General features: G+C 35.6%; 3 protein-coding genes across 4 annotated transcripts; all 3 read left to right on the plus strand.

Moving 5' to 3' along the window:
- The first annotated feature begins 4,222 nt into the window (after positions 1-4,222).
- On the plus strand, positions 4,223-11,989 carry ALDH22A1 (aldehyde dehydrogenase 22A1). 2 transcript variants are annotated; one of them, XM_086438586.1, is made up of 15 exons: positions 4,223-4,439; positions 4,541-4,581; positions 5,134-5,235; positions 5,973-6,100; positions 7,323-7,445; positions 7,751-7,904; positions 8,212-8,315; positions 8,403-8,481; positions 9,069-9,164; positions 9,290-9,427; positions 9,929-10,147; positions 10,234-10,425; positions 10,954-11,097; positions 11,197-11,391; positions 11,510-11,989. In XM_086438586.1, exons 1-14 carry the CDS (start codon positions 4,328-4,330, stop codon positions 11,350-11,352), a joined length of 1,788 nt encoding a protein of 595 aa, XP_086294712.1. In that variant the 5' UTR covers positions 4,223-4,327; the 3' UTR covers positions 11,353-11,391; positions 11,510-11,989. The 2 variants fall into 2 exon arrangements, with proteins under 2 accessions (XP_086294712.1, XP_086294713.1); XM_086438587.1 differs by having other exon boundaries at positions 11,197-11,372.
- A 1,762-nt stretch (positions 11,990-13,751) lies between these two features.
- Positions 13,752-21,081, plus strand: LOC147403119 (P-loop containing nucleoside triphosphate hydrolases superfamily protein). Its single transcript, XM_086438585.1, has 5 exons — positions 13,752-14,591; positions 17,718-18,946; positions 19,806-19,848; positions 20,359-20,794; positions 20,889-21,081. Exons 1-5 carry the CDS (start codon positions 13,997-13,999, stop codon positions 20,938-20,940), a joined length of 2,355 nt encoding a protein of 784 aa, XP_086294711.1. The 5' UTR covers positions 13,752-13,996; the 3' UTR covers positions 20,941-21,081.
- A 2,228-nt stretch (positions 21,082-23,309) lies between these two features.
- LOC147403120 (pentatricopeptide repeat-containing protein At1g02370, mitochondrial-like) lies at positions 23,310-26,209 on the plus strand. The gene is made up of 2 exons (XM_086438588.1): positions 23,310-23,660; positions 24,788-26,209. The coding sequence occupies exons 1-2, from the start codon at positions 23,403-23,405 to the stop codon at positions 26,021-26,023; spliced, it is 1,494 nt and encodes a 497-aa protein (XP_086294714.1). The 5' UTR covers positions 23,310-23,402; the 3' UTR covers positions 26,024-26,209.
- The last annotated feature ends 586 nt before the right edge of the window (positions 26,210-26,795 follow it).

A 26,795-nucleotide genomic window follows, 5' to 3' on the forward strand; every position in this document is an offset into this window, starting at 1 on the left:
AGAGCTATGCCTCCATCGATCAATGGTGACACTTCTAATAATCAAGAAAGTCCAATTATACATATGTTCGAAGTTTCAAAAGTCCGTCCACCACACATTTTTGTACACTTGGTGCACACAAGCACTAAGGTATCAATAAATGACGACGTTGGAAAACGTATAAATTTGCTGATGTTGACACTAAAAGAATTTTATTTTCATGTGCAATCCACTCGTCATTTCTTTGATAACCTTATACTAAAATGATTTCTTTAGTCAATTTTTCGCATGTATATTCATTTAATATTATGGGTGAGAACAAATACACCTACAAATTTTACCAACTTGGCAAATTGATAATAATTCTTATTTTTTATTTTTTTATTCTCAAGCACATGATTAAAGTGTTCAAATGTATAATATGATTAGATTTCTATCGTTAGCATGAGCATATTCTTTGGGGATTAAGAGAGTAAAAGTGTAAACAAAATAAAATTGGAAGGATGTTATAAAAAAAAATTTAGATTAAAAGATAAAACGATAAAGTAGGTTAAAGAAGTAAAAGAACAAATATAATAAAATTAGAAATGGTGGAGAGTTTAAGTAATAGAGTAGGTCTCACAAAAATTGTTATTGGATAAAATATTTAACCTAACTGGACAAAAGTTTGTCCCAACAAAAAGTAGACTCTAGAGTTGTGTTTTATTACATAGATATGACATTCATAAGTGACTCTAATTTCAATCTCTCATTTCTTTTGAATATTTAACATAATACTAGTTAATAAGAACTTCTAATTCTTTATAATGGGACTAAGAGGTGGAGAGTAAAGTAATTCAATAGTTACATGTACAAAGAAATGACACTAAACATTGTTGCCTAAAAAATACCTTGAAATGGCCATTGTCATCTAGCATTCTAGCTGGAGGAATTGAGATGTTAAAGAGGATGTTGTTCGTAAAATTGAATTGAATGGTGAGAGTGGAAGTGTACTTTCTAGGTCATCTTGTGATCAACAAATTCCATTTATTTTTAAATTACTTAAAGGACCCTGATGGAAGGAGTTATTTCGAAATAATTCTTAGGTTTGAGCGGTGGCTTGATGGTCCATTTAGTAAATTTTTCCTTTCTTAATGGTCCCTCGTTATCTATTGGCACTCCAATTTTATTTAGTGTCGAGGTAAACATTTTTATTGTTAAACTCACCACTCTTATGGTCTAGCTTGCCACTTTTATTTATTGTCGAGTTCAACATTTTTTTATAGTTGGATTCGACAAAGTTTTAAAATGTCGAACTTGACAATAAAAAATAGCTCGACACTAGTAAAACCCACCATATTTTGTTATTCAAGTTTTTCCAACAAAAATACGTGAGCAAACTAACTAAAAGATAAAGATTTGTTTAGATAATTTCAAATCAAAAGAACCACCCTTAACCAATTTTCATCAAAAAACAAATATTTTTTTTTGGAAAAAATCTATAGTTTTTTACATACGCTTTCAAAAAGTCTGAAAATCTGAAAATGACTTTTTCTTCCTTTTTTAAACCATTTTTGATGGAATAGAATCTCTAAAACTCGATTAGGATGTCGAAAATCCAATATTTTGGATAAAAACAATGAGATCAAATGATTAGGGCATTCAATCGTGAGAAATGTGATGAATGAGGTTCAGAGACTGATTAGAAAAAATAGTTTTACTAAATGGATTATTTAGATAATCTCTAAAACTTGGAGATTTTTTAGAATTATTTTTTTTTGTCCACCAAGATCTTTCAAGTGATTTTCCTTTTTTTTTTTTTTTTTTAAGTATTATAGAATAGTAATAAATTAACTAAAGTTGAATGTTGGACATTCATTAAATAACGTGTTCATAGATTTAAACATAATAGATGTAAGACTGTCACGATGAATTAGTGGAAAGACAACAAAAAAAATTAGAAACAAAAGCACTAGAAAGTATAAGACACTTGAAATAGGGAACAGATCAAGGGACATATGTAAAAATAATGTAACATTAATAAAATTTCAAAATATGGGTTAGAAGTTTTGGATTGAGCTGATTTTTTGTGAGGATGATCTCTATGATGGGAAGATCATTAAAAAAAAAAGTCTAATCTAAAACTTCTAACCCCATTAAAAGTGATTTAGAATGTGGATCATTAATTTTTTTTGTTAAATTTTGCCAATAATTTATAAATCACTTTTGATGGATTTAGAAGTTTCAGATTGAATTGATTTTTGATGAGGATGATCTTCTCATCATAATGACCATCCTCGCAAAAAATCAGTTCAATCCAAAACCTCTAACCCATGTTTTGAAAAACCATTGTTCTTACATATGTCCCATGAACCGCCCCATTCAAAATAAGGAATAATCAATTAAGATACACATGCTCTTTTTTAAATAAAAATCAAACGTACATAAATTGAAATATATGCATTTACCTTGATCAATCGAAAATCACGATTTTAAACAAAAACAAATAAATAAACATGATTTGATAAGTTTAATCCAAACTCATGGGATAAGATTTTGAATAGGACTATAAAATATGACTATAACATTTTGGTTCCACCGAAAAAATATTTTCTTCATTAAAATTGTGATTTAATATTATTGAATTTTAGACGAATAAGAAATTTCTTTTCCATCAAAACCATGGTTTCAAAACTCATCTGAGACTGAGATGTATCGTCTGAGTTATCTCAATATTAGGCATGAACGAGATTTAATACCTCACATTTATTTTTGAAAATTTTGGCCAAGACATCTCAAACAAATTGGAAAACTTGTTTGAGACGACTCGATATCAGGCATAAACGAGACGAGATGCGAAACTGAGTTTCAAAACCATGAACCAAACAATTTCATCTACATTGTTGAGGCAAATCAAGTGATCAACAGGCCCCACTAATAATGTAGAATAATTGGTTTTGGACCAAGCATTTATACGGTCGGTGGACCCACTTAAAACTTCCATAAGAGTCAAATTTAGAGCCTGACCAAAACAAACATATAAAAATTCAGTCCAAGAGACAACGAAAGAAAAAGGCAAAGCAATATGATTTATACTTTAATTTCGGACCTTTAGTTCTCGTTACTAGTCACTGTAGTCACTGTTCTCACGCAATCTTTATCTTAAATTGGCAACGATAAAGACGTCTTTATCAAATTTTCCATTAAAATTAAAAGACCCAAAATACCAGATATGTCAGGATGACTGGCCAACCCAAAAAAAAGTATTGAATCAAAGGGTTATAAATTGTCTATGACGCCCCGTGGCTTCTTATTAATGTTTATATTGAAATTTTGATAAAGAAATTTTTAAAGAACTGCCATTGTCAACTCAACTTTTACTTGTTACACCCCAATTGAAAAATAAAAAGTTGAATCTCTTCCTTTTAATTATCAGAACATGTTTTTCCAATGAATTCGACACTTCTATAAATTATAAATTCGGTGAGTTTGATAGAACCGGAATTCTAATATAAGGTGCCCATTTTTTGAAAAAAAATCTCATAATAAATAAATAAATTAATTAAGAGTAAAGGTCATATATATATATATATATATATATATGAATTTTAATATAAGGTGCCCATTTTTTGAAAAAAAATCTCATAATAAATAAATAAATTAATTAAGAGTAAGTGTGTGTGTGTATGAGAGTAAGGATAAATGAACATATGAAAAAATATATGTAAAAACAATGTAACATTAATAAAATTTAAAAAGATGGGTTAGAAGTCTCGGATTGAGCTGATTTTTTGTGAGGATGATCTCTGTGATGGGAAAATCATCCGGAAAAAAAAATCAGTCCAATCTAAAATTTCTAACCCCATTAAAAGTGATTTAAAATGTGGATCGTCGATTTTTTATTAATTTTTGTCAATAATTTGTAAATCATTTTTGATGGATTTAGAAGTTTCAGATTGAACTGATTTTTGTGAGGATGATCTTCTCATCATAGTGACCATCTTTGCAAAAAATCAGCTCAATCCAAAATCTCTAACTCATGGTTTGAAAAATCATATATATATATATATATATATATATATATATTTATTTATTTATTTTAAAGTTTGTGATTTTTAGGATTTTTGCAAAAGTTATTTGAATTTGTTGTAATGCTTTGTATGTCGTGGTAATAATTTGTCGAATGGTGTCTTTTAATCTTAACATGTGATTAATAATTTAAAAATTGGCGTGTAATAAATAAAATTGTGGTGCCAAGCAGTTCGCTTACTATCGTACCGCCCCTGAACCTGTGGAGCGTTCACTGAAGTACGAGATATTCGCTCTTAACTTTGGGGTTTTCTCTGAAGCTTTTGTGCCTGAACCTTTAATGGCGTTCTGGTGGCCTCTTTTCGTTCTCGGATTAGCTTTCGCGATCTGTAAATTCTTGTTTATGCTCATACCTCCTAACGTGCCTTCGATCGATGTCGATGCATCCGATAGTAACGATCTATATCTCTCTCTCTTTCTCTTGGTTTTCTCATGATTTTAATTGTTTTTTTGTTGATTTTATGCTGGTTTAATGAGCTTAAATCCATGGCAGTGTTGGAGGACGGAAGTCAGAATAAGGATAATTTCATTTACGTGAGTTTCCGCAAATGCTGCTTGTTTCAGTAATTCTATAGGGGTTTTAATGCAGAGTTTTGGATTACAGATCATTCGATTTCAGATCAAATTATTAATGAAAAATGTGAAATGTGAGAATTTGAATTTATTCAATCCATGTACCCGTAATGTTTGGACAAAGTAATTGCTTTCTTCTTGAATTCTCCTTTTTTTTAGATGACTAGTTAGTTTTCATAGATTATTATTTGGTTTCATGGATTACTTAGTATGATCGAGATTGCTTTGCTTTAGTATTCGAAGGTTTCTATTGGTAGGAATACGCATAGTTGAAAGTATCGGAATGTATTGGTTGATACGTATTGGTATCTGCCAAGACCGATACAAGACATTGACCTTGAAACATTAAATGTTTCAGGTATGTATCGAATGTATCTGCCGATATGTATCGGTTTTTCATTAACCGTCGATTGACATGATATTTTAAACCTTGGGAATATGTTTTTAGTAAAATTCTAGGCAAACATATTGCTACTTAATAATGCTTACTAGCAGTGTGAGACTTTGATGTAGATACCAAGGAGGGGAAAGACGGTGCAGTCAGACAGAGTTCAATGTTACGAGCCCGCAACAATGAAGTATTTGGGATTTTTCCCTGCATTAACACCTGACGAGGTTGGTGATGCTTGGATATATTAAAGTAGATTAATTGGTATCTGTATATATTAAATTACTTAGTATTCCATTGAATAATTTATTGCTATTAGCTCATTTTTTTTACCCATTTTTGAATCTTTGATGAATTCAACATGTTTGGGATTTTTATTACAGCGGAACTACCCCTTACATTGATTCAATGGAACTAAAATACCATAGCTGACCTTGTATTGATCATCATTCCCGTGGTCAATGGAAGACCGATACAAGTTTAAATATATTCTTATTTCGCTCACGAGCTCACAATTCACACCCCTTTATGCAACTTTAATGAATAGAACCCATTCCTTTTACTTGCATTTACTCTAATATCTCCCCTTTTCCATACCGATCAAAAGAAAAACCTCCTTTTTCCATGTTTTCGTACCATTTTGTGATATTCAATATTGGGTATCAACTATCAGAACTTGACCTAATTATGTTCTGGAAAGTTGGCGCTTTCCAGAACCATGATATAGTATATTACTGTCCTTTATGTTCTTGATTTGATGATCTTTGATTATAGGTGCATCTTTTACCATCAATCATCTTTGGTTGCTTCTTACTATTTCCATTGGCATACTGTGCAAATGAGTTGTAAAATTTTGCTCAAATCCATTTATTGGGATTTCAAAACTAGTGTTTGTGATGATTTTATTTCTAAACATCAGACTTGTGTACTATTGATCAACATTGGATGGAATTTATGTGGTTAGGTCAAGGAGCATGTAGCACAGGCAAGGAATGCACAAAAGATATGGGCAAAGAGTAGCTTCAAGCAAAGACGACAGTTTCTGCGTATACTTCTGAAGTATGTTGTCGAACATCAAGAGCTTATATGCAAGTAAGGACTGCACCTTTTTGTTGGCCCAATGTTTCATTATTAGAGAGTCTTGTAAACTCATTTAGCTAAAAGATGTAGATCTTTTCTGAGCTACGAAGGTATCTCTAAACAAGCATGATATTTTGAAATATGGTTATCCACAAAGGTGTAAACAAGCATGATGTTTTCAAATATGGTTATTATTTCTTAATCTTCAGGAATACAGGCCACATGGCTTATCTAATCCAAGGCCCCCACCAACAAATGGAACTATCCAACCTAACTTAATTTTGCAGGATTCCACCAGCTAAGCTCCACACGATCCGCTAAAATAGCTCAATGGACTGATTAGAATATTAAGTATCAACAAAAGAGGAGTTAAGGTTGATCTCGTATGCATGTGGTTGGTAAGATATAGAAACTAAGGCATTGCCATGATCCAAGAACTCCCTAACAGAGGATGGCTCCACATGCAAAAACATAGCACTGGATAAGAGGAAAAGTGATTCTTCCACAGAGAAATCATGACAAGGCACTAAACATTGTTGGGGCATGAGTATCAATGGATCACCATGCCGCAGGGGATATAAGGAAGAATGTCCCTTTTTTGTTCTTCGGTTTCTTCAAAGTGATGAGAGTTCCCTAAATAATCCACGTCTTACGATTTATTGAATAAAGTAACTATCAATGAGTTTTTTGTTTTGGTAGGTAAACATTTTTAATATGTTGCGCAACTTATTCATCAAGAAATTTTTTTTTTGAGCAGCTGAGATATGGTTCTAAGCCCGGCTATGAACTATCGGCGAGAATTGTTGGGTGGTGGTGATCATGTCTTTCAACATCCATGGGCCTATAGCTCATTGCCTTGTTTGTCCAATGCGAGCCATGTGAAGTTGGTCTGGTCTGAGGTCATTTGCTCAGATTGAACATGGTCTGAGATTATGACATCAGATTGGGATGATTCCATTGCTGAAGTATGCATCACATAATTCTATAATAAACACTGATTGGTAGATGGCACCACTCAACCGATCCATAGAACTATTTCAGTTTACATGCCAACTAAGATGTGTTTGTAACAATTGAACTTTTAGTGATATCCAACTCAGTTGTGAAGCTTATTAAAATTGCATTATTAACATATCAATATAGTGTATGGTTAATCGTCTATTTGTTTCATTTCATGCTAAGATCTCTTGTCAATGACTAAATTGTATATTTCTGTGTGTTTCATATTGAATAGTACGTCTTCTAGGGATACTGGAAAGACAATGGTAGATGCTTCTTTGGGAGAGATAATGACAACATGTGAGAAGATCACTTGGCTTCTTGCGGAGGGTGAGCGTTGGCTAAAGCCTGAATACAGGTTTCCTTTTAAATCTTCTCCTCGAGTCTACATGAGCAACTAAGTTAAACGGACCTCATTATTGGTATTCAAACATATATCTTTGAAGGTCAAAAGTATATGCTAGTTACACACACACAAAGACATGAATTGCCTTTTTTTTAATTATTATTATTATGATGGCACACGTATAATTTTGATCTTTTTTCATCTGTAATAATTTGGGTCTATTCATTTGGAAACTATCACAGAACTTGTGGTAAATTTATCACAATAAAGTACGCACTGAAAAAACCGATTCTTATCATTCCTTTGGTGTCTTTCAGATCTTCTGGCAGGTCAATGCTGCACAAGAAATCAAGAGTGGAATTCTATCCCCTTGGAGTGATAGGTGCCATTGTTTCGTGGAATTATCCATTCCATAACATTTTTAATCCAATGCTAGCAGCAGTTTTTTCAGGAAATGGTATTGTGATTAAGGTACACAGTCTTTGAAACAATTGCAATTCCTTTAGGGACACACAGCAAAACCCTAATATACCAATTATGAGCACTTCCTTGAAGTGGGTATATTCAAGATATCGATTATTGCTTCGTTTTTAATAGTACGTTTCATAAACAAGAGCATTCCGCTTCTTGGTATACGTTGACAAATGTATAAGGCACCACCATAATTTTCAATAAGATTGAATTAGGAGATACTCAAATATAGAACTAAATTGTGAACAATGAATGTCTATTAAAGTTCTGCTAATTGGGTGGAAAAACCATGTGATTGTAAATGTAGGTTTCAGAACATGCAAGTTGGTCTGGCTGTTTCTATATTCGAATAATTCAATCAGCTCTTGCTGCTGTAGGAGCTCCTGATAATCTTGTCCATGTAATAACAGGGTATACATATATGGTCTTGTTTTTTCATTAATGGGCTTCATATTAATTTGATTTGGTTCTAATTCTCAGTGAGTTTTCCCTTGCCAGTTTTGCTGAAACAGGAGCGGCACTTGTATCTTCAGTTGACAAAATCATTTTTGTTGGATCTCCTGGCGTGGGTAAGATGGTACGCTCTTCCCTCGACTTATTTCATATGTCAATTGAAACTTCCTTGCATGTGATCTTAATGCCCACAACTAATGTTATTTGAGATGCCCTTTAAAGAGGTCACTAGCAGGGTACTATGAGGTTTGAGCCACGGCTTCAAGTTTTGTTCCATTTTGGAATGTGTCGATGGAACATTCCAGTTTCGGCTGAGACTGGAATAAATGCCTTGAAGCATTGAATGTTTCGGAATGTCTTGAAATGTTTCGGTCAAGACCTTCTCATTTTTTCTCATGGCTGATGCATTGTCTCGAAGTGACATTTTAAACCTTGGTTTGAGCTTTAGGTCAATTAAGAAGATTTCTTATGGTTTATTTTACTTTTAAGAAAATAGACACAGCTATTAGTTTTCTTATCATATTTCTTCTACCCTTTAATCAATGTACGACATGTGTTCTACAAGTTGCATTAATCTTTGCAGCATTACTGTAACCCAGTTGCACTTACTTGTTTATATCTATTTGTTCTTCGGATGATGTTGTTTGATCATTCCCCGCTACTCTGTTCGCAACCTGTAACACTGATATGGTGTTTTGGTTTCTGGGGCAGATCATGAGAAATGCTGCTGAAACGTTAATACCTGTCACCCTTGAGCTTGGTGGAAAAGACGCATTTATTGTGTGTGAAGATGTAGATGTGCCTCATGTATGAAGTTTTCCTATCTTTGCCAACATCTAGTAGGCTTGGAGTTGGTTATTTGAAAATTCTGAACCTTCACGTCTCCATTCTATGTAACTGACGGTGTATGTAAATTTTCTTTCATCATACAGGTTGCGCAGATTGCCGTTAGGGCTGCTCTTCAATCAAGTGGGCAGAACTGTGCCGGTGCTGAGAGATTTTATGTTCACCGAGATGTTTATTCTTCATTTGTGGCTCAAGTAGTCAAAATCGTAAAATCTGTTTGCGTTGTAAGTATGTTCGTTCTAAATCATTTTTTAGAAGGTATCAGCATCTCTTTTTTCACGAGTCTGTATCTAAAATGTTACCAATTATTTTTCTTCGTCTTTTTGCATAAACACTCCTATTCTTAGCAGTTGCCATTTCTTGGAGTAGCTTGAATTATTGCACTTTCAAGAAGTTTTGTTATTATTATTTTATTTTTTTTGCAGTTGCTTTGGAAAATCTCCTAGTTTTCTGTTCATTTTCTTGTAAGATTTATTGGTCGTGGTTTGTTAATTTTTTGTAACTGAAAATAGTACTTAATAGCTAATACGATTGGTTCTTGAATCATATCTGCGTCAAATTCTTACTTGGCAATATGCATTCTTTGATGGATTCTTAGAAATATGCATTGTCCACAAACATTTGGGATGTGGATTTATTTTGCAATTATCTAGAATTTTTTCCTTGATTAAATTTGGTTTGCCTGGAATAAAATTGGAACTATATTAACTAATTATACTGTGCAGGGTCCTCCATCATTGGCTGGGAAGTTTGATATGGGCGCACTATGCATGCAAGGGCATGTTGAGAGGCTTCAAAGCCTTGTCAATGATGCCTTAGAAAAAGGGGCTGAAATTGTCGGACGAGGAAGTTTTGGCAATTTGGGTGAAGATGCCGTAGATCAGTTCTTTCCACCTACTGTAATTGTGAATGTTGACCACACTATGAAGTTAATGCAAGAAGAGGTAGCCATATAATCCATTAAACTTCTTCATCTTTTACTGATTCTAAGATCTCTCAGACAACTTAGAAAATCTTGATCGACCTGCAGGCTTTTGGACCAATAATACCAATAATGAAATTCAGTTCTGATGAAGAAGCTATTAATTTAGCAAATGACTCTAACTACGGGCTCGGTTGTGCCGTTTTTTCTGGCAATCAACGCCGTTCAAAAGAAATAGCTTCTCAGTTGCACTGTGGAGTTGCTGCTATCAATGACTTTGCCTCTACCTACATGTGTCAGGTATTCTTATTTCATTGGGTTTATTTCATATCGGGTTAGATATTTGATTTATATACACTTAGACTTAGTCGAACAACAAAAGCTCTAACTTGACAGGAACTTCCTGAAAGGCCCTTCTTGTTAAAATCACGACCAAACTAGTGCACTATCCTTGATTCAATCACTATTCCAATTATTGTTCTATTCCGTTTTTCTTTTTTGGTGGGTAAGCTGGCATTGATCCTGTGACCTCATTGTTTCGTGCGATACATCAACACATTGGCTTACGTGCTCGATATTGAATGGATTTACATAGAGATGGATCCAAATAAGCATGCTTATGTTTTCTGTCATTTTCGAACATTTACCTGCATTCGCCAATTAAAATTTGTAAGTTTAGGTGAGCCCTGGGCCATTTTCTAGGTTATTAACAAATCAGCAAAGATGGTTCCTCTTAACATTTCTAGGTTATCCATTTTCTAGAATATTGAATAGCTTTTCTTCTTGTTAGGTCCATTGCACTAATGATGCCCATGTCTTGTTTTTCAGTCCCTTCCATTTGGTGGTGTGAAGCACAGTGGATTTGGAAGATTTGCCGGCATAGAAGGATTGCGTGCTTGTTGTCTAGTAAAATCGGTTGTCGAGGATAGATGGTGGCCATACATCAAAACCAAGATACCAAAGCCAATTCAGGTCTTCTTCTGAAGAACATTATTTTGGTTCGGTTCATATAAAATGCCTTCGATATTTACTAATTTTTCCTTTTTTTTTTCTTTTCTCTTTCATCCGTAGTATCCTGTTGCGGAGAATTGCTTCGAATTTCAGGAGTACCTTGTTGAAGCACTATATGGCTTGAATATATGGGACCGGTTGCGAGCATTGGTTAATGTCTTGAAGATACTTTACGAGAAAAACTCACATGCCACTAGTGCGAGAAGAAGCCAATGAGTCAGATGTTCAAGGGTTGGGTCAGCAAAGCTGCTTAATGTTTGTGTTTTTGCTGATTTAGTTTTTTAAATGGTTAAAAGAATTGATGGATTTCGATCCTCTACTAATGTTCCGCTACCATTGTTGATCATCTGTACCGTCTTTGTTCTTGACACAGTAGGATTGCATCTGCAACACTAATGCTGCTCCATACATCCCAAAGTTGCTGAAGGCTTGGCTCATACCTATCTTTGAGACCTCTTGAGGTCCAGTCATGCGGAGGTTTCTGTTATCTGAAACAGAAGACATTCTTGCATGAATTTAGCATAGAAAGCCTTTGTTACTGCACAAATGATCGAGCTGATTGGATGACGAAACAGTTTTTTCTTTATGGAAATCGGCATTTCTTTCAAATAGTGTTGAAACTTTTTGGCAATTGTGTATTACTTGAAGGCTAATGAGGGAATGTAGGAATGGAAATTGCCCAAACCCGAATTTCTTACAGATCCAACTGTTTGATACCTGCTGTTGTTGCCAAGGATTTGCTCGTTGAGTAGTGTTGCTCGAGTTTTTCTTTTTCTTCTTCTCTAAATATGAAGTTATGTAGCAAAATCTAGATGCCATCCAAGCGGTGGACAATCTGGATTAGTTATGTCAACATGCCATGTTGCAATTGGCAACGAAAGGAAGCCTAGAATGAGGGGTCGAGTTCTTACAAAATGTCCCTTATAGAAAATCCTTTATTTTTGTCTGCAAAATTTCATTTTCATCTACTTCTCAGTATATCCTATCTCGTTCTTGAAGCTTTTAAGGGTATGTTTGATTGCACATGGAAAATAAGGTGGAAAATCAATTTCCATGGAAAATGACATTTTTCAAGTGTTTGATTGTACATGGAAATGGAAATTCATTTTCCACCATATTCAAAAAGTCCACTAAATCATGGATTTCACTTTCCCACCCATATGGGTGGGAAAATGAAATCCACTAATATTTTCCATCATCAATTCTTCTCTACCACCACCACCACTACCACCACCACCACCACCACCACCATTATACTAACCTCGTCGTCATCACCATCGCCGTCGCCGTCGGCTCCGTCTCCGACCACCTTCTCTCTCTCTTTTCTTCTTTTTCTTCTTCTTCTCCTTCTTCTCCATCGCTCACCTCCTCCGCCACCACCACCACCACGTTCTCCCCCCATCTTCCTCACTTACCTCCGTCGTTGCCATCGTCGCCGTCGCTGCCGCCGCCACCATCGCCGTCGCCACCACCTTCGTTGCCACCATCACCACATCCTCCCCCCTCCCTCTTCCTCGTCATCTTCTTCTTCCTCTCTCCCTCCTCTCATCTTCTTCCTCCTTCTCCTCTTCATCTTTTTTCATGATTTTATCCAAGTAAAATCAAACAATGGAATTTGATTTTCCAACCCTACCTATTTTCCACAACTAATTTTCCATGGATTTCAAATTCCATGAAAAGTGACTTTCCATGCAATCAAACATACCCTAAGAGATTTTTGTTGTTGTGGGCTTTCGGAAATCAATTTCATGTAGCTTGCCAAGTAAATTGTAGGTCATGGATACAAGACCCTTACATGCAAGACCAATTCACTTGTGCAATTTGAAAGATGATTGATTTTCAGAAGAAAAGTCAAGGATTTTGACTAGAAGTCCAAGATTAGTGCATTTAAGTCATGCTTTCAAGTCTATTAGAGAAGACCAAGGTCAAGGGGCATTTCATCAGCTTGAAAGTATTGGGGCTATCTCTAATATTCACTCAAAACGTAGGGGGTTATTTTCCAAGAGAGCTGCTATTGGCACCTCAACTTTTATTTATTACACCTTAATTTTTTTAAATTATTTTTTACACCCCAATTCATGATTAAAGCGAACTCTCTTCAAACATTACATTACCAAATTATAATGAGAAATGCTGCGGTGACATTTAAATTGACATCAATTCACACATGACTGGTGTGGATGTATGCACTGAGCCATAGATACTCTTCACCGAGATACAAGCAAAAAAAACACTTATGATTCTGTGCTCACATCAACGTTAGCCATGAGTGAATCAATGTCAATTTTAATGGCAAGACAACGACCGTTGAAAGAGTATTATAATGTTGAGATTATAATTGAGTCGTGCTGGGGTGACACAAACGAAGACACAAAGACGACAAAATGATGTGGTGTCACGCAGATTACCCTAGATGTTTTTCTGTGAGGTATGAGTAAAAAGCATCTACGGTTATGTGCTCGCCACCACATCATTTTTTTTTATACAAATTTCCATTATTTTCCTTTATTTTATTTGCACTTCTTTATTTTATTTGGAGTGTAATAAGCAAAAATTGGAGTGCCAATAGCATAACTCTTTTTCCTAATGAAGTTATATATTTTTTCTAATGAAATTCATCTCCTGGTTGAAGTCGATCGCAGTGACGGGGGTCCGCACGATAATAGTTTATACTTTATACACACTACTCTTATCTGCAATTCTGTCTCCTTTTGGATTTTGTATACGCAGTTTTATTGCAATTTTCGCTCTAACATCTTCTCAGTATTTTACCCTAGAAAAATCTCAAATTGCTTAAAGGGAGCTAGGGTTCCTCCGAGAGATTCGATTCTGAAAACTAGGGTTTTGTTTCTCTACGATAATGTCAAAGAGGAAATTCGGCTTCGAAGGTTTCGGCATCAACAGACCAGCAACCTATAATTTCGAGCGATCTCAAGCCCCACCAAGACTCTACGTTCCTCCTTCATCGCGTTCTGGCGCTCACGATAACTACGAAGATCACGATCTCGACAACATCGACTTCGATGACAGAGATGGGAGCGTAGATGCTCCGAAGGAATCGATTGATGGTGATGATGAAGAGATTGATCCTTTGGATGCGTTCATGGAGGGGATTCATGAAGAGATGAAGGCACCACCACCTTCAAAGGAAAAAGAGAAGATTGAGAAGTACAGAGATGATGACGATGATGATCCGATTGATAGCTTTTTGAGGGCTAAAAAAGATGTTGGGTTGACTTTGGCTTCGGAGGCTCTTCAGGCTGGGTATGATTCAGATGAGGAAGTTTATGCAGCGGCGAAGGCGGTTGATGCGGGGTTGATTGAGTATGATTCAGATGATAATCCAATTGTTGTTGATAAGAAGAGGATTGAACCAATTGCGGCTTTGGATCATAGTTCTATTGATTACGAGCCGTTTAACAAGGATTTCTATGAAGAAAAAGCTTCCATTTCAGGTAAATTTTAATGTTTTCCTGTTTTATGGTGATTGGTTTTGGTAGTTTTATTATTATTTTGGTTTATATTGAGATGGGTTCTTCAGTCAATTTTTGTCAATGTGAACAAGAAGAAAACTAACTGCTAACTAGAATGCTGCATGGATGGCCAAGTGACACATTTCTTCCTCTTCACCTGTTGTTTATCAATTGGACTTCGGCACGGATCATCCACTTTTGTGTATGTGTTCCTTATGCGTTGAAAATTTAATTAAATCGATAAATATCAAATCCAATTAAATCGAACAATTGGCAATCCAAAACCATAGCCCTGTAGATTTCATGGGGAAAAAAAAATCAGATTTTGAAAGAAAAGACTTATGGAAAAATACCTTTTTTTTGGTTCTTTAGAACATATAAGCATGTTCTAATGACACTTTGGAGTTTGAATTGTAAGCATATTCCCTTGTGTTAATTGACGAGACTAGTTAATTATTCAAGGAAAAACGAGAACTTTGGAGAGTTGCTTCGAGTCCGAGGTCTTTAGAACATATAGAACCAAGACAAAGAAAATGGAATGCAACTTGACTAATGACACTCATAGTCATAGAGATGAAAGGCCAGTAAAATTTTATGGTCAATAAATATCCTTAAATGATAGTATTTGTTACATTGGTTCTATTATCTATCAGGTTGGAAGGATTGAAGAAGATATTGTCCATAAAATTATAGTTGGATGGTTGTAGTAGAGGTGTGCTTCGAGAGTGCTATATTATCAACGCATACCAATCAAACTAAAAAGAAAAATTTATAGGACAATTGTAAGGCGTGCAATGCTTTAAGGTATTGAATGTTTGAAATCAAGAAACATGTGCATGTATGGGTGTAACAAAGACGAGATGCTGCGATGGACCAGTAAAAAGCTAGGAAAGATAAAAATATGAACGAACGCATGAGAAAACATGTAGTAATAGTCCAAACAGGTGATAAATTGAGGGATGGCCAATTGAGATGGTCCAATCATGTTAATGATGATTGATTATAGCCCCAATTGGAAGGAATGTGCAAGTTAAAGGTTCTAAAAGAGCAAGAACTAGACAAAAGAAAAAAAGAACGTAGATTGAGTTTGTGGGAGTGGATATGGACACTATAGAATTAACAAAAGACATGGTTTTGGGCAGAATTGAATGGAAGAATAAGATTTATTTAGCTGGTCCCATTTTTTAGGGATAAGGCTTTGAAGATGATGATGGTGTTCAGGAAACTATAGTTCGACGCAGAAGCTAAGCAAAAAAGTTGAAAATTGAACTGTGACGACTGACCTTGGAAATGCAGTGGTACATATACCTAACTTGGACAAGAAGTTATCGGATAATAATTTTGTGAGAAGGCATATGATTTTGCATAGTGGTGGTTTAACCTTGTCCCTCAAGGAGGTCAACACTTTATCCAGTGCACACTACTAAAAGAGTAAGCAAGCTATCTTGCTTGAATTCTATTTTACAAGTGAAGTGACTTGTCCCTTTTCTCTTGAGGTTAAACTCCTTCTATCTGGATTCTGGAGTACCAAAGATGAATTAACCTGGGATTCCCTTGGTGACTTTTATCTTGTTATTGCTCTACTTGTCTTCATTGATGTTGTTGGAAAATCTGTTAATATGAGCACTATTTTTGCCAAATGGCTCGCATCTATTTTATAATGCAACCAACAATTTTTCTAAAATTTGAATTTCAGTGTTTCTTGTATTCATCTTCATTCCAGTATCTGCTGATTTCCATGTCAAATTTTAGGAATTTTTGCTTAGGGTTGTAATTAATGAATAGAAGCAAAAAAGGGGGGGGGGGGGGATCAGCCTTCCACAAATTTATCCACAGCCCCATTCGCATTGGATCTCTTGATCTGCTATATCACCTCCCATTCACAAGGAAAATAAAAACAAATTTGCTATTATACTTTCGTTTTGACATTATGGACAATGTTTAGTTGACCGTACTAGCACACCTTGTTTGGGATTATATTCTCGATATATAGTTGACCATAGTAGTACCTTTTTTCGTACTATATGCTCTCTATGTGTCTCTTGATATTTTCCTTACAATTTTTGTGAATAATGTTCAGGTGTGGAGAAGGAAAATGTGTGGTTTGTACTGCTGTTAGGTTCTTGGTCATTGAATGAATATCAATTTCTGTGGGTGGCATTGCCAACATCAAAACCAATGTAGAATTGGTATTAGCTTGGATGACTTATCTAAGTTTCTTGTTAATTCAACTTGTATCTATGCTTTCTGAAAACTTTACCAGCTTTCAAAGTTGGTTAAGTTTGATTAAGTTGCACCTGACTTCGTCAGATTTTAAATACTATTATCTTACCCATTCACTCCCGAAAGGTTTTTTCATGTTTAATCATGTCACATCTGGTTGGCTTCCCTTGGGAGGATTCTTACAATGGATAACTTGATTGCTTGGGGATGGATCACTCCCAATTGTTGCCCCCTTTGTTTGATGGAAGGGGAGTCGGTTGATCATATTTTTATTCACTGCTCATTCTCCCATAAAATTTGGTCAAATTTCCTTGGTTTATTCGGTATTAATTGGGTTCTTCCTAGTAAGTTCTCTTCTTTGTTGGATGAGTGGTCCAGTAATGTTTTTCACAACAGAAAGCGCTACCTGTGGGCTATACTTCCATCGGCGATTGCTTGGGGGATTTGGAACGAGAGAAATAACAGGGTGTTCAATGACATAATCAAAAGTTCTCATGAAGGTTTCTTAGAGATCTTGGGCTACTTATTCCTATGGTCTAAGCTAAACATTGCATTCGCGGGGATTTCTTTTGATGATTTTGTTTTTAGATGGGAATCTTTTTGTAACTAGTGTTGTTGTTTGTTTCTTTTCCTTGCAGTTCCTTGTGAGGCTTTCTCGGCCTCCTTGTTTTCGTTTTTTCCTCTTTGCAATATATTATACTTTTAAAAAAAAATACTTATCTGACCCAATCACTTCCCAAAAGTTCTTTTTTTCATGTTTAATCATGTTTTAAATTGTCAAGTGTCACCATTCTTGAACCCTTGAACCCATTTGCTTAAGTATTTGTTGAGGCTTTCCCCCTCCTGATTTACGCATGTTGTTGACTGTGTCTTCTTTTGCTTCAGGAATGAGTGAGGAGGATGTTGTTGAATACCGGAGATCTTTGGCAATACGCGTTTCAGGTTTCAATGTACCCAGGCCGATTAAGACGTTTGAAGATTGTGGATTTTCTGCCCAACTGATGAGTGCTATCTCAAAACAAGGTTATGAGAAGCCAACTCCAATACAGTGCCAGGCTATACCAATTGTCCTTTCTGGGGGAGATATCATCGGTATTGCAAAGACTGGCTCGGGGAAAACTGCTGCTTTTGTTCTTCCCATGATTACCCATATTATGGACCAACCTGAACTTGAGAAAGAAGAGGGTCCAATAGGAGTGATATGTGCACCTACAAGAGAATTAGCACATCAAATATATTTGGAGGCCAAGAAATTTGCAAAATCTCATGGGATACGTGTCTCTGCAGTGTATGGTGGAATGTCTAAACTTGAGCAATTTAAAGAACTGAAGGCAGGTTGTGAGATAGTTGTTGCTACTCCTGGGAGATTGATAGATATGCTAAAGATGAAGGCACTGACTTTGATGAGAACGACTTACCTAGTTCTTGATGAGGCCGATCGGATGTTTGACCTTGGTTTCGAGCCACAAATACGGTCTATTGTTGGTCAGATTAGACCTGATCGTCAGACCTTACTCTTTTCAGCAACGATGCCCCGTAAAGTTGAAAAGTTGGCTAGGGAAACTCTCACTTATCCTTTAAGAGTTACAGTCGGTGAGGTTGGAATGGCCAATGAGGATATCACTCAGGTTGTTCATGTAATTCCGACCGATGCTGAGAAGATGCCTTGGCTTCTTGAAAAGCTTCCTGGTTTGATAGATAATGGAGATGTTCTAGTGTTCGCTTCAAAAAAAGCTATGGTGGATGAGATTGAATCCCAACTGAGTCAAAAAGGGTTTAAAGTTGCAGCTCTCCATGGAGACAAAGACCAGTCTTCTCGAATGGAAATTTTGCAAAAATTCAAATCTGGGACATACCACGTGCTTGTTGCAACTGATGTCGCTGCTCGTGGGCTTGACATTAAGTCAATCAAGTCAGTTGTGAATTTTGATGTTGCTAAAGATATGGATATGCATGTTCATCGTATTGGTAGAACGGGTCGTGCTGGAGATAAGGACGGGACAGCATACACTCTTATTACACTGAAAGAGGCACGCTTTGCCGGTGAATTGGTCAATAGTTTGGTTACTGCTGGTCAGAATGTGCCTATGGAACTTATGGATCTTGCTATGAAGGTATTTGCTTTTGGGTTTAACTCATATTGATTGCCTATAATACATCCATTTCTAGCCCAGCTCTGTTTCTCCTCTGAGGAAATCTAAGGTACCTGTTTATGACCATAAGGATGGTCACCAATAGCATACCTTTACAAGTGGTGTACATCTAGGACGTGTTAACCAACCAACGACTCAAAAGACTGATCTATTAGAAAGGGGGAGAACCATGAATATAAGACGGTCATGGGACTTAACTGGAGTATGACACACCCGTGAGTGAAGGACAATATACACTCAACACTCCTCCTCACCCGTGAGGATGAAAAAAATCAAACCCGTGACCTATATGAACCTAGTGCTCTGATACCATGTTAACCAACCAACTATTCCAAAAGAACAATCTATTAGAGAGGGGGGGTCTATGAATATAAGAGGGTCATGGGGCTTGACTGGGGTGTAACTCACCCGAGAGTGGAGGAAAATATACACTCAACAGGTAGATGTTGCCATTCATTCTAATGTCTACCCTTCTGGGTGATCTCAGACCATAAAATTTGACTCGATCAAATAATTCAGACCATCCATATAATGTTTGAAATGTCATGCTGAAGATTCAGGAAAAAAAGATTGGATATTAGGATCATCTTATCAGTTAAAATTTCTTGTGTTGATATTTTAAGTAAGACCGGTTGAGTGGTGAGACCCAACTCCTTGCATTTACGTCACAGATATGGGTACCATCTCGTGGTTTACTTGTATATTAGATTTCCTCTGCCCCTTTTTTTTTGTGCTTACATGGAGAAGTATTGTTACTAATTTATTTGGGAAGATGTATCTTTATCACGTTTATTGGTTGACATTTCTTGTAAATCTTTAGGATGGGAGATTCAGGTCCAAACGCGATGCAAGAAAAGGATCTGGTATGGCTTTTCTACCTCTGGTGCAACTTTCCTCGTATGGAATCGGTATTATTTAACTATCTGCTTAGCAGTTCCTGAAAATCAGTGGTTGTGAATTACGATCTTATTCTAAAAAAATCTTTGCTAATGTGATTCACACTCCACTTTATGAAGTTTTTTGAAAGTTGAAACAACTGTAGTTGAATAATAGTCTTTTCTCTTACAAATCTTATGTTGTTTAAGTTATTGAATGGTTCTGTGGTTTATGGAAGTTTTTTCTTTTATTTTAAATATTCTTTCCTTGCCTTGTTTTCAAAGAGAAAAAATGCTCTCTGATCGTATTCTAAACATGTGTACGGACATGTCTGCCTTTTGGGCTTCTTGAGGTGCAGTGTCACACACTTGATGACATACATGCTCATCATGTGAATGTTGCATAACTTTGATCATATTAGGGGAAGAAAATAGACAAATGGATTGCTAGAACAATAAATGATTCACTTTCATAAGATGCCTATTATTTCTGTTTAGGTGGGAAAAAAGCAAGAGGGAGGGGAAATGGAGGTGGAGGCGGAGGCGGAGCTGGTGGTGGTGGCAGTGGGCGAGGTGTGCGTGGTGTGGATTTTGGTCTGGGTATTGGTTACAACCCAGAATCGACAAACACACCATCTCATTCTGTTCCAAGTCGTTCAGCTGCTGTTAATACAATACGGACTGGAATGATGGCACAATTCAAGAGCAACTTTGTTGCTGCAACACCCGATCCTCAGAATCAGGGAAGAAGTAACAGTTCAAACACATTTACCAGCACGAGGCCAGTGTTAGCTGGTTTTGTTTCTGGTGGTTCAATAGGTGGAGACATAAATAGAGCACAAACTAGTAGTTCATTCAATCCCGCTCCTGCATCAGGAGGAATTACCACTGGAGAGAATTCGAGGGAGAGTGGTAATCAAAAGAATTTGCAAAGGTTAGTTATCTGAATTTGACATAGCGTGGTATTTTACTTTCTGACGCAAATTATCTTTATGCTGAAATATTTTTATTATTTCCATTATTTGCAGTTCTAGAGATAGGCCGAGGGAAAGGAGGAGGCCCTCTGGTTGGGACCGTTAACAAAGATTTTTTTCTTCCCTTTTACAAGTTTTGATATGTCTGTAATGGTTCTGTTTAGTAAGTGCCTTTTATGTTTGATACTACTCATTTATTCACTTATTTACTTCTATAATATATTTTGAATAATTTTTTTTTGTTGCACTTTGTTAAATTTATTAATTTTATTTTGTCTAAAATACTTTCTAATCTAAACTGTTGGCCCCCCGTTTTGTTTGAGTTACACGTGCATTGAAAGCTGTGATGTCTTGTGGTGGATCTCGAAGACAGTTTCTTCTGTTTTATTTCTTTCGAATTTTTTTGAATCCAAAAAAGGTTCATCTAGTCATTTCTCAAGTCTGGCTTGTTAGTTTGTTGGGATGCTAAGATTGAGATCCTTTGATTTGGTATGAATCCCATCGACTATTGATCCTGCTCGAATCATAGAAACCACAAACTTCTGTAGTGACGCATATATATGTTACATAAATTAGTCTCACAGCAGATTACCCCGTGTGTCTGCTATTTAAGAGATTAGTTGTATTATTGTGGAGCCCTCCCCAAATTTTCAATTGAAATTATTAGTGGTTACATACCTAGACTGGGAAATGTATTAAGCTTCCTATGTCAGGATCAATGAACTTGCAAGATGTCTTGCTGTTAATATAAACCTCCATTTTTTTTCTTTTCTTTTCTCTTGGAAGGAAAAAAAAGAGTTTTGTAGTTCTCTTTGAAGCATCTCCAATTACTAGGTTCTAAGAAATTCTCTCATGTTTTATTGGGTGCCTTGTTCTTGTTGGTTTCAAAAGTGAATTGTTTTACTGCGATGCTACCTATCTTATATAATTTGTCTTCATCAATTGCTACAATCAATTATGTTCTTACATATATACATGCCATGTTTTTATGTTTTATTTTAATTAGTAAAATTTCTGAGTAACTGTTGAGCTGATTATTTTAAGTTCCTGTAATTTGAAAATTTTAATTTTCTGTACAAAGAGTGAAGTTCTTAGACAAAGCATAGATTGATCCATAATAAGCATGGTATCTTCATAATAGATACCATGGTTTAAATGTCAAGGGAGCACCAAAAGTAGACAGTCACTTGGTTGATACAATTATGGTTTAAAAATATCGGAATGTATCGGTTGATACATATTGGTATTGTTCCAAAGTGATACGAAATATTGTATCGAGTTGGTATTAGAATGTATCGGTCTGTATCCGATTGGTTTTTTCATTAATAGAAACATTCAATCGAGACAATATTTTAACACTAATGATGGAGTGACACACACGGGGACACAGGCGACACAAATGATGTGGTGGCGCGCACGTAACTATAGATGCTTTTTACTTGTATCTCGTGGAAAAACATCTAATGGTTATGTGCAAGCCACCATGTCATTTTGTCACTCCTATATTCCCCTTTTGTCACCCCAGCACGATTCATATTAAATCATGGCATCTTATTTATTGAACAGCTTAACATCCTCACATAAGGTATTCTCTTATAAATTAATGAAAAATAATCACATTTAGAAATATTTTAATTAATAAATCACATTGAAAAAATAATATTATAACTCTCTAAAACTCATGTTTAACTTAGATTATATTTAAATAAAAAATAAAAAATAAAAAATAAAATTATTTTGTGCTTGATCCATGCTTTTAAAATGGATGATCACTAAATTCTTAAATTTTAAATTCAGATCTAAATTCAACAGTGAATTTTTTTTGAAGTTATTAAAATCTTGTAGTTTATATCGTATGGCATTGGATCATGTTTTTGGAGTTGAAGCTATTTTATTTAAAAAAATATAAAAAATATTTACTTAATATTATATTTTTGGGTCCGAACAATTTAATCCAACCGATTCGATTTTTAAAACATTTCTTAGAATCATGGTTTTTAAATTCGGTATTATGTCTCGTCTCGTTCAACTTTGATACCGAGTTGACTTGGATGATACGTCTCGTCTCGTTCGACATTGAGACAATGATTTTTAATCATTTAAAAAATCTGAAAATTTTTGAAAAAATTCAGAAATAATTCCTATGAAAAAAAATGAATAAAAAAAAATCGATTTGGGAGTGAAAGAATTGGGGATCGAGGCTTTAACTTATTTGTATCAATTAACTCGAACGAGATTTTTAAAATCTCGTCCGATAGGTCTCGTTTAACTCACGAGTTAAATCATCACTGTGCAGTCGTCTCATAATACTTTGTGAGTTGGTCTCGTTGGACTCCGATACCGTGTTAACGCGGGCGATTCGGTGTCGGACGAGTTTAAAAACCATGCTTAGAAAAAGAAAGGTCAAATGGGTAATTTAGACACTTTAGGAGAAGAAAAAAAGCGTCTGATGTCGATTGTCAGACGCTTGTCGAAGGTATGACTTATGAGTGAACGAGTATCTCTCCTTTACTCGAGCTTTCTCCGTTTCTTAAAACCCTAACAAAACCCTGAGAGAGAGAGAGAGAGATGAGGAACCCTAACCATCAGATCTCTAATGGAATAGCGGCGGCGTGGAGAAAGTTTTGTACCGCTGCGATGGAGGAGATCCAAGAGATAAAACAAGATTCTCTCTATCGTAGATTGTCATCTTTGGGCAGAACCGGTGGAAGCGTAACGAAGACGATTAATCAATATTTGAGAGAGGGCAGAGCCGTCAAGAAGTACGAGCTTGAGGTTTGCGTCAAGGAACTCCGCAAGTATAAGAGATTTCAGCACGCCCTCGACGTTAGTCCACTCTCTCTCCCCCCTTTATCTTCTCCTTTACTAAAATTCCCCTTAGTTTTTGTTTAAATGACTCAAGTATCCTGCTCCGTTGTTTTCTTGCTATGTAACTATAGATTATTTTTGCTAGTTTTCGGATAGTCACTTAAATTTGCGCCGAATTTCAGAAAAAAAAATGGCAATAATAAAAATGCATAAGAAATTGATGAATTTTTGTAATTCTATATATTAAAAATAATTTTTTGAATAGAATAATTTATTAAAATTCGTAACTTTTTTTTTTGTAAGTCTATATTAAAAATGAAATTTACTCTTATCTTTATAAAAAGGTCCTTTATTATGAATTGCAAAAAATCATAAATAAATGAATTTTAAATTTTAATATGGCATCTCCATAAAAAAATGAATTTTACCTAATCTTTTAAAAAAGTTCCGAACTTTTTTTAATTTTAATATGGAATCTCCATAAATAAATGAATTTTAATACATTTTATAATGAAAAAAAAAAAAACCATGTATGACTATACAATTCATAAACTTTTATATGAAAACTTCATTATTCCACCATGTTTGGAGGAGTGATACAAAGTTCAAGTGTTTGGATTATCAGTGATGGGAGAATGTTTAAGTAGGGGTGAGGATGTCTTGCTAGTTGGGAGGACTTGTTGATGGTGTTCGCTTGTTTGTGTACTTTCTTTTGGTCAATCTCTCGACCGTCAATTGCTGTTGTATTTCATTTTATTGTTGCAATAAAATTTTACGTATATGAAAAAAAAAATTGATACAGGGATGGTATTTTGCAGCCAATTTAAATGGATGCGATTTATATGGAATTAAATACCAGCTTGAATTTAGTGATGGATATGCTTTCCATAACTACTTTGTGCTCAATTTCACATCTTACCCACATTTGTGGAAAACCATTCAAACCAGGTTTCACTTGTACAATTTTATGAGAATGATCTATGTGTAGATAACTTAAAACTCATAACCAAACACTCGATTCCATGATATTACATGGTCTACGCAGTCATTCCTGATTTTACCTCCATGTGGATGGTATATTTGTTTTCTCATCTCCTCTGTTTTTTCAATTATCATACCAATTTCTTTATTTCTTTGACATGCAGGTGATGGAGTGGATGGAGAAGAGGGGTACTAACTTGTCCTACAGTAACCATGCAGTTCGCATAGATCTACTATTAAAAACCAAGGGAATGGATTCGGCAGAGGAGTACTTTAATGATCTTCCGGTCCCCGCAAAGAACCAATTAACATACGGTGCACTTCTAAACTGTTATTGCAAGGAGAAAATGACAGAGAAGGCATTGGCTCTTTTTGAGAAGATGAGTGAGCTGAACTTCGTTTCCTCTTCTTTGGATTATAACAATTTGATGTCCCTATATATTAGGTTAGGTGAGCCCGAGAAGGTACCTCCCCTCGTAGAAGAAATGAAGGAGAGAAATATTACACCAGATAAATTTACATACAATTTATTGATGAAAAGTTATTCTTTTTTAAAAGATATCGAGGGAGTGGAGAGAGTCAAGGAGGCGATGGAGACTAAATACAGTGATAAGTGTGACTGGACCACGTACAGCAACTTAGCTGTCATTTATGTCGAAAGTGGTCTTTTTGAGAAGGCCGAGTTAGCTCTCAAGGAGCTCGAGAAAAAGATCAAGCCTCAGCAGCGCGTTGCTTACCATTTCTTGATTAGCTTGTATGCGGGTATCTCTAATTTAGCTGAAGTTCATCGAGTATGGAATTCTTTAAAATCGGCCTTCCAGAAGACCAACAACTTGAGCTATATTGTCATGCTTCAAGCCCTTGTTAAACTTGATGATTTTGATGGTTTACAGAAATGCTTTCACGAATGGGAGTCTGGTGAATCAAATTATGACATGAGGTTAGCAAATATCCTCGTGGGTGCTTACCTTAGCCGGGACATGGTTAAAGAAGCCAAATTGGTTTGTGAGGGTGCCATTAAGAGGGGATCGAGTCCCAATTTTAGAACGAATGAGATTTTCATGGATTTCTTATTGAAAAATGGGCAGACAGATTTGGCTTTAAGGTGTATGGAAGATGCTGTTTCCAAAGTGAAGGAGAACGAGTGGAAACCAAGCCAAGAAAGAGTGAGTAAGTTCTTCGAGTATTTTGAACAAGAGAAGAATATCGATAGTGCTGAGGAGTTTTGCAAGATGCTGAAGAAGGTTAATTGCCTAGATTCTGAGGGCTACCGATTGTTGCTCTTGACCTATGTATCTTCCGGCAAAACTGAGCCTGAGATACGTCGGAGGATGAAAGTGGATGAGATCGAGATAAGTTCCAAGATTGAGAATCTGCTTCAAAAGGTCTGCCCAGAATAGACTTTCGACTAGAGACCAACAAAAAAAGTTAAAATTAAGCGGGAATGGTTTGAAGGTTGCCATAGATTTGAATGGTTCAACTTTGTGAATTCATGTTTCCGAACCCAAATTACATAAAGTTCAGGCACAGAAATGAAAAATGTTTATTCATGCACAGATAAAAGGCCTGATAATCAGTAATCCTTAGCCGACTGACCAGTTAGACACTATGACAGGTTGGCATTGGTTCCAGGCATTCCTACAATTTGTCCTGTTTAAATTGGTTCCAAACAACTTGGAACTCTGATGCCATACATCCCTTTCTTTTATAGGTACCTGGAGAATGGTTTGTGACACCTCATGAGTTGGACTCGTTTGTGTGTTGAGGACTTGCGCTTATCTAGATCATACATAGTTACCATCCTTGTCTCCATCCAAGAGAGTTCTTTTAATTTGCAGAGAAGTTATCAAGTGATCTAAATGATGAAAATCATAGGGGCCTCTGGTGTTTCATACATCCAATAATTTGGACACTTAAGCGCTTAGCAGCCTCCGGTGATGAAAAACACAATCTGCTTCATATTCTAACTTTTTTGACCATATAGGCCTTTAGAGAACTACAATGGCAATGCTATATTGCCTCGTTCAATTTCATATATATTTTTTAAATAATAAAGTGAAAAAATGTCATATTTGACCCATACCTCTCCTCCAATGCTTCATCTCAACAAAATGCTATTGGATTTGATTTTGATAGTAATTTGGTAAAATAAATATCAAATTAATACTTTTT

This window comes from Akebia trifoliata, chromosome 4 (genome assembly GCF_017979445.1).
Source record: "Akebia trifoliata isolate Shusen 1 chromosome 4, ASM1797944v1, whole genome shotgun sequence".
Classification (NCBI taxonomy): Eukaryota; Viridiplantae; Streptophyta; class Magnoliopsida; order Ranunculales; family Lardizabalaceae; genus Akebia; species Akebia trifoliata.